General features: G+C 37.2%; 1 protein-coding gene across 2 annotated transcripts in view; it reads right to left on the minus strand.

The window, feature by feature from the left end:
• Positions 1-8,815, minus strand: part of LOC111845496 (trinucleotide repeat-containing gene 18 protein-like) — a 60,425-nt gene extending 51,610 nt beyond the window's left edge. For both annotated transcript variants that reach the window (XM_072712557.1, XM_072712556.1), the window contains exons 1-2: positions 8,668-8,815; positions 6,979-7,300 (exon numbers count right to left, since the gene is read on the minus strand). In XM_072712557.1, coding sequence (XP_072568658.1) covers positions 6,979-7,189 — 211 coding nt within the window. In that variant the 5' untranslated portion in view covers positions 7,190-7,300; positions 8,668-8,815. The remainder of the gene's footprint in view (positions 1-6,978; positions 7,301-8,667) is intronic.
• Positions 8,816-12,738: the final 3,923 nt, after the last annotated feature.

A 12,738-nucleotide genomic window follows, 5' to 3' on the forward strand; every position in this document is an offset into this window, starting at 1 on the left:
TGATAAACCACTTGGATGTTGAACTCTGAAGTACATTTACATTGGCAAACAGAACAAGAAAATGCAATTCCTCACTCCCCAAATCTGATACCGACATCTTGCACAATTGTTTGTTTTTGATTAGTCATTCAAAAGATAATGCAAGTAAAGATAAGAGAGCACTACATACACGACCGCTCCGTTCCAAGTATCGCTTGAAGCTCCACATGAAAGTTCAGTTGCTGCTTGAGAAATTACAGTCAGTTTGTCTCGAGTCCAAATAAAACAAATTCGCAGAACATGGTGGCTCGTCACAAAGGGTCAGCATTTCAAATAACTTTTGTAACTGCAGTGGGCCGTGTAAAGTTCTTTGTTCGTTTATCCCTTCTGTCAGACCTGAGCTACACCCACTCTGTCACCAACTAGGCCACTACTGAGACCCTTTGCACAACCTTCAGTCCCTGACCCATATACAGTAGCCCAACCAATAAAACCACATTCATTTGTCACTTAAGGAAGGTGCTCGTCTCATAACGATACCGCTGCTTCCCTTCAGGGCACTAAATATTTCCAACACGGAGAATAGATTTCCCAATCTTTGTTTGATAAAATAACTTTAACAGTCATTTTTTTACATACTACAATTATTTACCAAAGCCTATTTTTTTCAGAAGTGATTATCGGTGAAAGATCAAGTGTATGAAGCGCCACACTGCTGGTGATGTTCTAATTATAAAAATTACTCTGATTGGATAAAATTTAGCATGCGCCATGTTTTCTTCCTGCATACTTAAACGGGCCACAAACATTTTCCAGTAACCCAAGCAGAACCAAAGAAATCTGAATGCCTAAAAACAGGAGGTAAAACAAATATCACAGATAAGACACATGCTAAAAAACACTTTATTTATTCACCAAACAATTGTGACCAAAGTGAAGTACGAGTGAGACAAACAGTACATTTACCAGCAGAACACTTTGAATTTATAATGGTTAATTATTGTATTATTTCTCAAAACCATGTGGCAATATCTCCCAGTGGAATTTAAATGGAAAATGTTTAATTTAAGCAGTAAACAGAGGTACATCTCATCAACATACTAACAGTACAACAGCACTGCTTGTTTTTATATAAACTGACACGGAAGTGCATTGTGCATACATATAAATATTTATGATGTTTGCCACTTTTTAAATTATTATTAGACAGTGTTACTGTGCATTTTTAAATTCCGAGAAGGTCATTAGATTTGCCATTAAGTATCACTGTAAATGTTTCTTCATTAAAATTTAATTTAATGGATTGACAGTTCAACAGAAGATAAAGAAAAAGCTTTTTCCAAATCATTTGTTTTGTAGGTGCATCATTATGTGAAAATCAAGACATTAATGAGCTCTTGCTTAATAGTTTTCAAGGGCAAAAGGGAAACTTTGTACATAATCCTTGGGTGTGTAATTCCCTTAAACCCTTAACAGAAAATACAGAAAGATTAAAGGCTTATAAAAAGACAACAGCTATACCCACTACTTTAAAAAGACATCTTTCTAAATTCAGTGCATTGCCTTTACATCTATATTCGTGAAAGCAGTGTATTTATTTGCTTTTTATAGTCTGACGTCACATTTAAAAATCACAGGAGAGAAGCTGAAAAACAAGTCTGCTGTATGCCAGCAACAACACCTGTAAATCAGGAACCATTAATAGTATTTTATTATTTTTTTTAATTAGTTACACCCCTCTCCCCACCCACACACACAAACGCACCCACACCACTATACTTAAGTACATTTTATTAGTGCATTGCTACTAATAAAATGATAGACTCTGGTGTGACAGGGGAACCTCACTAGGAACATCACTGTCAGCAGACAAGCCTACAAAAGTCAAATTCACTGGCTTGGGACGTTTTAATATGGCGAAATAAACAATGTGCAGCTGTCGTCAGGAAGTAGCACCGTACATGAAAGGTCTTGTTTCATTTACTTAACTTTCATATATGACAACATATGCCATGATTCTAATCCAGGCTGTATTGCTTATAAATGCTGGTGCCACAATGCCAGATCCAAATCAACCACAGATACATATTTCCAGAGTGTTGCCAAGACTAAACACATACATACATACATATAATCACCATTCATAAAGAATCAGTACTTGACTGTGCAACTAGCTGTAAAACACTACATGATGTAAGGGATTCTAAACATCGTGTGATTGTTGATTCCAGAAATGGGGGTTTCTGTATCTCAGAAACAGTCACCCTCCTGGGATATTCAGGCCCCACAGTGTCTAGAGTTCACAGAGAACGGTGTGATAAACAAAACAAAACAACAACAAACAAAAAAAAACATCAAGTCAAGGGCAGATATGTCGCTGAAAACACCTTATTAATGGTCATAGGAGAATGGCTAGACAAAGTTAACAGGAAGGCCACAAGAGAATAAGGGCTCAGTTCAGGGGTTTGCAGAAAGGCTTCTCTGAATATAGAACTCATCAGCTCTGAAAGTGGTTCTGTAGACAAAAGGGCATAGGTCTACCTAATGAAATGGCAGCTGAGTGTATAGTTTAAAGGAATTCCATAACCAAACGCTACTATTGGCAATTCACTTAAATTACAGTACTTTAAAGCCAAGTTTGAATCGGGAATTCTTCAACACTTGATAGTTTACTCATTCCTACCACTTTTCAAAGATCTCTTTTCACAATTCAGCTTTAATAAATAAATGCACTAAATAATTCAGGCCCATTAAACTGTCAAGGGCTTTATAGTTGGAAGGAGGTCTGAGACAGCGTTTTTGTAAGCGTAAATAGCTGTTCTTTAATTAGGTTTTTCTCCGCTGGGCACCGAGCGGAACAGACACGCAACACTCCAGAATGCGGAAACTGTCAGAAACGTCGTTCTACAGCTCGTGTCAGTCGTCCTCAACCGGCACTGCCGCTAATCATCCACCGTGACCTCTGATTTGTTTGCATCACACCGGCGTTTTTATCAAAAGCAGCTGAAAAGGAAAGGAATGAGGGGAAAAACGAAAGAAAAATGCATATGATGAGAAAGGAAACCACATACCAGCGCTTGGGCTCTTAAAGCCCATCTCTTGCTATATTAATACTGTATGTAAGAGAGTGAGTGAGCAAGCCAGATGTTTCAAAATGAATATGACACCCAGGCGAGCAGGCTTTTTGGTGGAGAGTAGTAATTTTGCATAAATAGGGAAATCAGATGCAGGTCTGCTAGTTAACATGTATATGTAATGTTTTTCGTAAGGCAGCTTAAATTGCTCACAGAGACACTTTCACCTACAGGCCCATGCAAGCAGTTCACTAAAACCCTCAGTCTTAAAATTGCAAAACAGAATCTTGACCAATACAGCTTTCGGATAATGTTACGCACATTTTATCCCCTTCGAAGGGCAAACATAATCAGTATGCAAACAGCACGCCAAAGGAAATGTAATTAAGGTTGCAGATTCAAATCTGAAGTAAGAAACACAACAAACCAGTAGCTGCTAACACTTCAATAACCACAAGCAGCCTAAATTGCTTCCGATAATATCACGTCAAGAAAATAACGTAATGATGAAATGCGGCATATTTGTGGGTTTGCCTTAACTGGTATTACTCTTGCTTCCGAAGGGATTTTAGACTGTCAGGGAAGCTTTCTGAGAATGTCTCGGGAAATAACACAGAAGTATAACCCCTCAAACGGCTTCAGTTCCGAGATGAGGAAAAGAGCTTAAGAGGTCAGAGAACTGCGGTCCATCATTAGTAACCTCACCTGAAATACCTGATTACCGCAACCAGTCGCTTAAAACAAACAAAACTGCTGAAACAGAAAAAAAAACAGGCAGGACCAGCAAGTATTTTTGCATATACTGTCGTGAAGGTTAATTTGTTATTCCAGCTAGCTGTCCTAAAATAAAATAAGGTTTGCTAGCAGTTTTGTTTTATTATCCATCTTTTCTGACCTTGTAGGTCACACCTAGCAGCCAAAGCACACAGCACCTGGTGATTCTTGAGACAAGGGAAGCAAAATGCAAAATATCGTTAACAACTGCGTCTTGTTATTGCTCGTAATCATTTTTTGAACAACAAGTGCCATCATTTTTTTCCTGGATGGATATTCAATCTGCCAGTCTCCAGACTGCTGCACCAACAGTTGTATATCTATAAGACACAGATCGAAATCACTGTATTGCAATTCCGGGGTGCCCCAGCCCAAAGCAAACAGTCAAGAAAAATTCATCAAAGCATATGATTGTTTGATCTGTTTTTCCTCTGCTCTTCATTTGGGGCCTCTCCTGGAACTATGCTAGCTGTCAGTCAGTAGGCATGCCATTTCTAAACAGAAAACCTCTTCAGCCAGTGAGGGTATCTTTTATCCCCATCCTCTACCTCTTTATTACGCTCTGTTGATGGGACCAGAACAGAGGCTGCCAAGAAAAAAAAACACTTTCCTTGGTTTCTCCCCCACTTCCCCACACCACCCTGAAGAGGGCATCTGGAGTGATTTCACCTCTCGCACACTGTGACATACTTCACAAGCAGGTGGCTTTCAAAAGAGGTTCCCTGAAAGGTAAACAATCAGCTTTTTTTTCCTTTTGCCAATCAGAAAACTGGCAAAGATTCTCGATAAAGAGTTCCAAGGAATTCAACAGGCTAGAATGTGAATGAACACCACTGCTTCTCCTGTCTCCCATGTGTGACAGAAGCCCTTTTTAAGAAAAACTGAAACGTCATTAGACTTTTCAAAATCTGTTTCTGACAATCTTCCTATTTACCTTTCTCCTATAAGAAAAGGTAAGAAAAGAAAAGAAAGCTAACCACCATTTTACCACACATATTACATATTTCATTTTTTTCCAAAGTTACTGAAAAAGAAAAATGTTGTGCACACCATGAATCTTCAGAACATTCACATGTTGCTTACATCATGCAGTAAGTCCAACACAGAGAGAATCAGACCGTTAAAAGATTTACTGGTTATTTTTAAAATTCACAGCTGGGTTCGCATTTCCATACTAGAAATGCAGAATTTAGGGCTATATCATTAAACTTTGGAAAAAACGTGTGCAGGGCATAAATATGTCTTTTCAACCAGGACAAAACATTTTCTGCACTTAAACTTGGGGCATTGGAAGCATGAAAAACCCATTAGGTTAGAAACATACACAGGCTTACATATTCCTTACTGGGTTGACAACCTCCAATAACTTTATTTCCAAAAACTTTCCACTATGTATAAACAGAACTCAACTTGCATGGATCACTCCAGTGATACTTGCAGCTAAGCAGAATTTATGACATTATGGTGCTCATGAACTATAATTGGGCATCTCTGGAGCTGCACACTTCTGCAGAGGACCCCAAAGATTTGCAAGCCAGTGATATCGGCCTAGACAAAGGTCTAATAAAAACAAAAATCACTGCAGCATCAAGCTTCTTTCAACAGGCAACAAGAACACGTATATAAAATTCAGCCAGCTCGGTTTCTGGAAAATCAGCAATTTACTCAGCAGTTCACTTATAGAATTCTTTTTTGATAACTTCATCAAAAAGCAAAAATATAGACCAAGAGTTTTTTTTACCAGGTTCTGCCTGACATAAATTAGATATTGTGCACAGTATGGCATTTAGGCATGACTCAAGCTCAACAAAAACAACAAAAATGACTGGGTTTGTAAGATGATCATCATTTATAGAAATGTACATAGAGATCTACAAATATACAGTTTCAAACATGAAATGTTAGATCTATATAAGGGCAGACAGCTGTTTACTGTTCCCATCAAACTGTCTGCCAATAAAGACTATACCCTCCAAAGTTGAAAATTTGCAAGAGAGTTTAATGATTGACTTTTAGCCCAAATTTTCCCACAGTGTAAGAAGTGATTTTTTTTGCACCAGATACAGTTAAATATATTCTTCAAGGATTTTAAATCACAACCGCTTTCTCTGGGTATCCATTTCGACATTGTCAAATAATACACATACAATACTGTTTATGATATTGATAATAATGAACTGATATCCCTAAATAGTGACACATGATGCCTACACAGGTTTGCTCGTATTGTCAGTGGATAGAACTGAAATTTAAAATATAAACCACGAGCATTACAAAACTTTTCAAGATCACTTTGCAGTAATAACACAACAGTCAGAAGAGAGCTTTCTAATGGGATAGGGAAAACAATATTTATTTGATACTAAGAAACTGAAACTTGTAATTACTGTACATTCCTGTCAATGGAATATATACAGCTAATATCAGGGTCTGTATTATAAACAACCATTTTCTTTCATTTTACATGCCAGACAATTTCTGCTTAAAGGCCTACAACATTATGCGAAACATACCCATTATTCACCACATCTATTACTTTCATGATAATTCTGAGAAACAAAGCATTACTTATAGCTAACAAATATGTACCTATTGATATTTTAAGTGTAGGTAAGAATGCGCCTGCTATCTATCTCTAAACGGTAAGTGAAGGACTTTACTGTACACAAAGCCTAAACATACAGGGGAGAACGTGAAAGACTGCATACAAATCAGGGAATGGGGTTTGTGCTCATTGATTGTCAGCTGCCCGCTCAATTAGGCGACAATGCTTTCTATACACGTTTAACATTGTATCCAATTTTAAAAACAAATGATTTAATAATTTACTCATGCATCTTCTATGCACCACAATGTATTAAAAGTTTTGGTTTGTATAAAATAGGCCTATATACAAATTTTGTCATCGTTTAAGTGGCATATACTCCAGAGTCTCACATTTAATTTATTACAATTAAGACGGCTAACATAAATATGTAAGTCACGTTCTCCTTCGCTAAGACGAATTACTTGCTACTAAAAAGACCCGCAAACTACCCAAACTGTCGGTGACATACACCACAACATTACAAGTAATTAATAGATATTTCTGAATGGTCTCGGCATGCGCTCGCGTTTTCTTTACGTTTATGACAAAAAAGCAAACACTTACTGTGATGAGAATGGAGATTAATAGCCGATGAAAGATATTTGCCTGTATGAAGATGTACCGGGTGGCTCGTTCCCAGCTGCCCCGGGGACTGGGGTATTCGATCGGGAATGGCGGTTGCTCCGAATCGGTGCGACTCCACACCCACCCCAGAAAGCAATGGTGGGGGTACATGTACAGATCGAGAGGGTCCGAAATCTCGACCATCCATCATCCAAAACAGATGAAGACCAACGGTCAAAAAGGCAATTCCAGGCAATACTAGTGTGTTAGACAATCCGTTCTTTCGGGAAAAGTAATCTCCTCGTCAGGCATTCCTGCTTATCTAAAAAGTACAAAAAAAAAAAATCAGAACATACTTAGCAATCACAAACATCTTAATAAAAACCAGTAATACCAGTAAAAGATACACAGAATCTAACCACGCATATCCTAGCTCAGTATCGTTGCATTCCCCAAAATGACCATCTTGTCAAACGAGAATCATCAGTTTATATATAAGATCATATTATAGCTAAACTGCTGCTGTATATCGATAACGTTGGCGTAAACTTCCCACTGACTAAACGTTGGCACTAAGTTGCATAATGTTATGTCACTGCTGAATTGTTTGCTTTACAAATAACGTCAAAAAAGCTCGAAGAGGCTTACAAGGCTGCATCTCCCTTTAGTCTGAGATACATTTTAAACTTCTTTCTCTTTAGATAGGGATTTCAACTAATTATAAGAACAATCGTCATTTACCGTATCTGAATATATATTAACGCGCGGTCGCATGTTAAAAATACATTGAAATTACAGATTGTTACGAAACGCTCATATCAAATAACAAGACGTGTGAATGAATCGCTTCTCGTAAAGGCAAAGCAAAAAGCCCTTTCAATCTGAATCGAAACTTAGTAACAGCAACGTTAGGCGATAACTGATTGCTGTAATAGCGAACACAGAATATACCCCTTCTTCCTTTCACATCTAAAACATAAGCACGCTATTCTAGGCTGTGTGTTCTCATTTGTTATGCTTACACTATTCATTTTACATGCATCAGTTAATCATGAAACTGGAAGACAACCACCTTCCAGCAGCCAAGATAAATTCGGTATTGCTAATTAACTTGGATTACATTCTTAAATGTAAAAATATATGTAGATTGTTACATTAAGAAAACTCAGTTATTACTACTTTAACTGCAATTGTGTATACAATTTACTCTTCAGCCTCATGAAATAGACTTGTATTGGTGGGTTAAAGGTCTGCTCTATGCCTGTAAGTCAAGTTCGTCTCATGTGCAGCTATAGCCCAAAGGTACATGCAAAAATAGCGTAGATCACATCAGGGACTTTTTTATTCACAATCTCTATTTGTTTTTAAAACACTATGTCACGCAATCACTCCAAGCACCAGATGTCATACAAGAAAACGGAAAACCGGAATTTTTAACAAGCTATTTATGTCGATTCACTGAAACTAAAATCTCCTATTGCGACAACCCAAAAAGCCTTAAATTTCATTATCTTGCCATATTTACGAATATTCTACATTACTTAATCGGACGCCTGAATTTCAATGTCCGACAATACGCTTTGAAACGTTTATTAACTTTCACACGCTAAACGTAGAATACACTTGCAACTCGGTAATGAATTTGATTTCTTTGCACAAGTACGCTACATCTAAATACAAAGTCCTTACTCGAATTGAAGTCCCATAAAATCCGACAAATCCTAAAGTTTGCAAACAGATTTAGGATATTCCATGAGCACACCATCCGTGGACATGCCGCAAGCTGACATCGGCGCAAAAAGCCCGTTTACACTCCCGCACAGTATTTCGCGAAGAAGTCCACAGCAATGAAAAAAGCATTGTTTTTTTTTCAACCCCGCCCACATTAAATCTAGAGAGGGGGGGGGGGAAATCGTAAAAAAAACTCTGCAATTGGGTAATATATGTGTCAGTCAATGTAATGAAAACACGCTGGCTCTTTGCCAGTCCTACAAAACCAATTACGAGCCAAGGAGACTGGTGGGTTTTCTGGACTCTCCTGTCTCCAAGACTGAGTGATCAAAACGGGCTGCGGAGATATTTGGGTACCATCTCTATAAGGAGCTACTTAATCCATTCTTTGACTGGTAATCAACACGGCGGAAGAAATCCGAAGTGGGAGAGAATCAATGAGCTGTTCAGAATATTTTAAAACCAGGTTTAGTAAAACACGTTGATTCTCGAACATGTATAAAAACGCATCCCTACTGTATTTTTAACATCTACAATTATTACTCATATGCTCATTTGTATTTTGTGAGTTTTAATTTTTTAGATGAGCGTGTCCTCAAATATTACACTGAAACACCTTTAGTCCAATGACAGCAAATCACAAAAGGAAAAACGTGATCGCTAATGCATAGATGTGGGTTGTGTATCAATGGGGCGGTAATTAGAGCTACTATTTAGGTGACATGGGAAATGTTTTCTCGAGCTTCAAAATGGGGATTCTACTGCCACGCAGCGGGCGATCTGCAGCCAGTTCGGTCTGGTAAAACGAAATACACGCTTAAGTATATGTGACTTGGGAGTTTAAATAATGACAAATAATGGCAACTACATCTTAAGGCCACGCACAATTAGCGTTTCTCATGCTATAATCAGCTAGTTAACTTCATAGCAGTAGATCAGCGGATTAATAATTGCAAATAATTAATTTCAGCAATGTTATTACACTGGCCAGCTGTCATTTCATGTTGTCCAATTACATGAAAGTCCCAAAATATGATTAACAGTGTTAATTATTGTAAAAGTGATATGTTTCACTTTAATAAATTGATATAATATCACATTTTAACTTATGGTTTAAAGATTTATAATGGAAATTGTCAATCTATTCGTTTTCAACCACTCACCCTGGACTGGAACCCGTGGCAGTGTTTGGTGTAGGGGGCGCTGTGCTGCAGGGCGCCCGCGCCAGGCAGCAACGGGACAGGATGCCAGCCAATGGCAGGGCACCAGCACACTAACTAAAGACACTAACACAATAAGGCCAACTGAAAGATGCCAGCTAGCCTTACAACAGTGGAAGGGAACTGTAGAATTCAGCAGAAACCTGAGAATGTGTAACATGGGAATGCACAAGGTGCACGGACACAGAGACCATGGAGGTATCTGGTTCAAACATTTTAGGAAAAAAAATAACTACAGTAAAAATCAGATACATCTTCAGTCTTAAGGCCAGAAGTGTGAGGTAAAGTTCAGCTCACAAACAATAACTATTTCTGAACTACTTTCAGGACGTAGCCTAGTAGCCCTATTTTATAGCACAATTGATTACATATGATAAAATATGAATGATACAGTTTTTTTTTGTTAATAAAAAATGTAGCCCTATATCGTGTGAATGGTTAATTGTACCAAAACATCATATGACAAAGAAAAATTGGACTTGTGTAGCCTCACAGTCTTGTAATATCCGTCTCAAACTGTGGTGGTTTCAGAGCAGTGGATGGTAGTTGAAACACACTTGTAGTGCAAGCCCATTGATTACAAAGATCAAGGCTTGTCGTAAAAGGAGAATGTGAAAAGAATACCTGTCAGTAATTTTTATACAGAATCATTTATCCTTAAAGATGCAACTTGGTCAGCTGACTGTGACCAGCTATAAGCTTGTTCAAACTGCAATTTTGTCTTATTGGCGTTAGTGTCAGACAATATGGCAGAATGCTCTGACAATGTAATTCACTCATGTAAACTGTTCTACCAGAGTTTGTTGTGACATACTTACTTGTCTGACATTGCCTCACATGGAACTGATACATAACTGAAATTCTCGAGATAGTTAATTTGAACTTATTTGAACTTTTTTTTTAACAGCACATTGCCAAAAGTGATTCCTGCTTGGCAGATTTATGCCAGATTCTGTCAATAGGAAGGCAAGTAAGCTTACATCTAGCTTTAAAGAGAATACTTTCTAAAGCTGAGTAGGTTTCAGTTACAGAAGTGCATGAAAAACACTCAAACGGATGAGATAAAATGTTTTTGTGTGGAGGTGGTGGTGTTGGGGGGGGGGGGGGGGGACATTTATTTAATATTGATTTTAACTCCTACAAGCAGAAGGTACCAGTGCATGCTTTAGTGCTTGGTGTCAAAGGCTGTGTATGCAATATATTTTTTGATTCAATGTATGAAAATTTAAATGTACATACTCAGAACACAACAGGGGTGAGTGATCTGTAAAATATATGCCACCTCTTTTTTATGATTCTATGACCCCACAAATCAGGCAAGAGAAGCTGTGATTTATTTAAAAGGGTAAGCTGAAATTAATCTAGTATTGTCAACATAATCTACCCAAATGTGCAGATACATGAAGTTATTACATTTATCCATCCATCCTTTCATCTATCCATCCATCTTCTCTACCCGGGTGTCCTATGCAGGATTGAAAGGGGTCCAGAGCCTATTCCAAAAAACATTTGTTGTGTGGAATCATAATGCGGGTTTTCCATTGTATACATTGCTAAATTTCAGTGGATTTCTATATACTGGACATTCCAATCTTTTTTCTACTGGCATTGCGCAGGGATTTTGTCTTTATTCTTTGGTGGCCTAAAATCATAACTCTTAATCAACAATGCAGATAGTGATTAAATGATTTGTACCAGGATGGATAAACTTCTTCTCATTATTGATTTTTCAGAGTTTATGCTGTAGGCCTAAATGAAACACAATGTAATCAACATCACAAATGACACCCTCTTTGGCCTTTGAACTGTAGTCAGAAGTCCCTGATTAAATGATTACTGATTTTATACTGTAAATGAAACACAATGTAATCAACATTACAAATGACACCCTCTTTGGCCTATGAACTGTAGTCCCAGATTACACATACCAGTTTAGATAAAACCATTAATGTAGAAATAAGCACTGCTTACATCACCTGAACCATGAACCCAAACATGAATCTGCAGTTTTTAAAAAATTCATCACTCATAATCTCAGACACTATAAAATGATAATTTCTTTATCTTGGCATCAACATCTACTCATGTTGCACTTTTAACTTCCAGTGAAACACGGCAGGCTTGTCTATATTTCACCCTCAAACATTGTGTTTTGCTCTTGAAATTCTCTCAAAGAAATGTACAGATTGTACACTTATTCTTATTTTATATGTAGTCAGAAAGTTTATTTGAAAGCTAAATACCCAGGCAGGTATATATTTAAGCAAATCACAAAAGTTGTCATCACTTGGATGCAAAAGAGTAATGTTGGTAATGGCAAAATAGGCAAAAGAGTAATTTAGATTTTTAGAACTGGATTAGATAACGAGAGGTAGACATTTGCACACCTTTATAGTCAAGTTGGATTTTGAAATTTCAAGAGAGTTTAATTGATAATTCACTGTTTACTTGAATTTCAAGTCAATTCGTGATTGTAAAATGCTGCTAAAGATATTTTATAATGCTAGGTCTGCATATTACATGCCGCCCACTTTTTGCAAAAGCAATGCATACTGAGCTAAATCTTTATTCAAAGTCATTCAATGCTGATTTTATAGCAATTAATTTACTCAAGTTGCTTGATTTTATAAGCTTTTCATATTTTTCATACAAATATGTAATAATTTACAACAAAGAAATAGTCAGATCCATAATCTGAATCTTTCAGTAAGTGAAATGAAACAATATTAAAAATAGCAACAATGAGTAAAAACTGCACCTGTTTCTTTTTTTGTCCCTAGTATTTGCAGTATTACGTAAATCATTTAGA

This window comes from Paramormyrops kingsleyae, chromosome 5, assembly GCF_048594095.1.
Source record: "Paramormyrops kingsleyae isolate MSU_618 chromosome 5, PKINGS_0.4, whole genome shotgun sequence".
Lineage (NCBI taxonomy): Eukaryota > Metazoa > Chordata > Actinopteri > Osteoglossiformes > Mormyridae > Paramormyrops > Paramormyrops kingsleyae.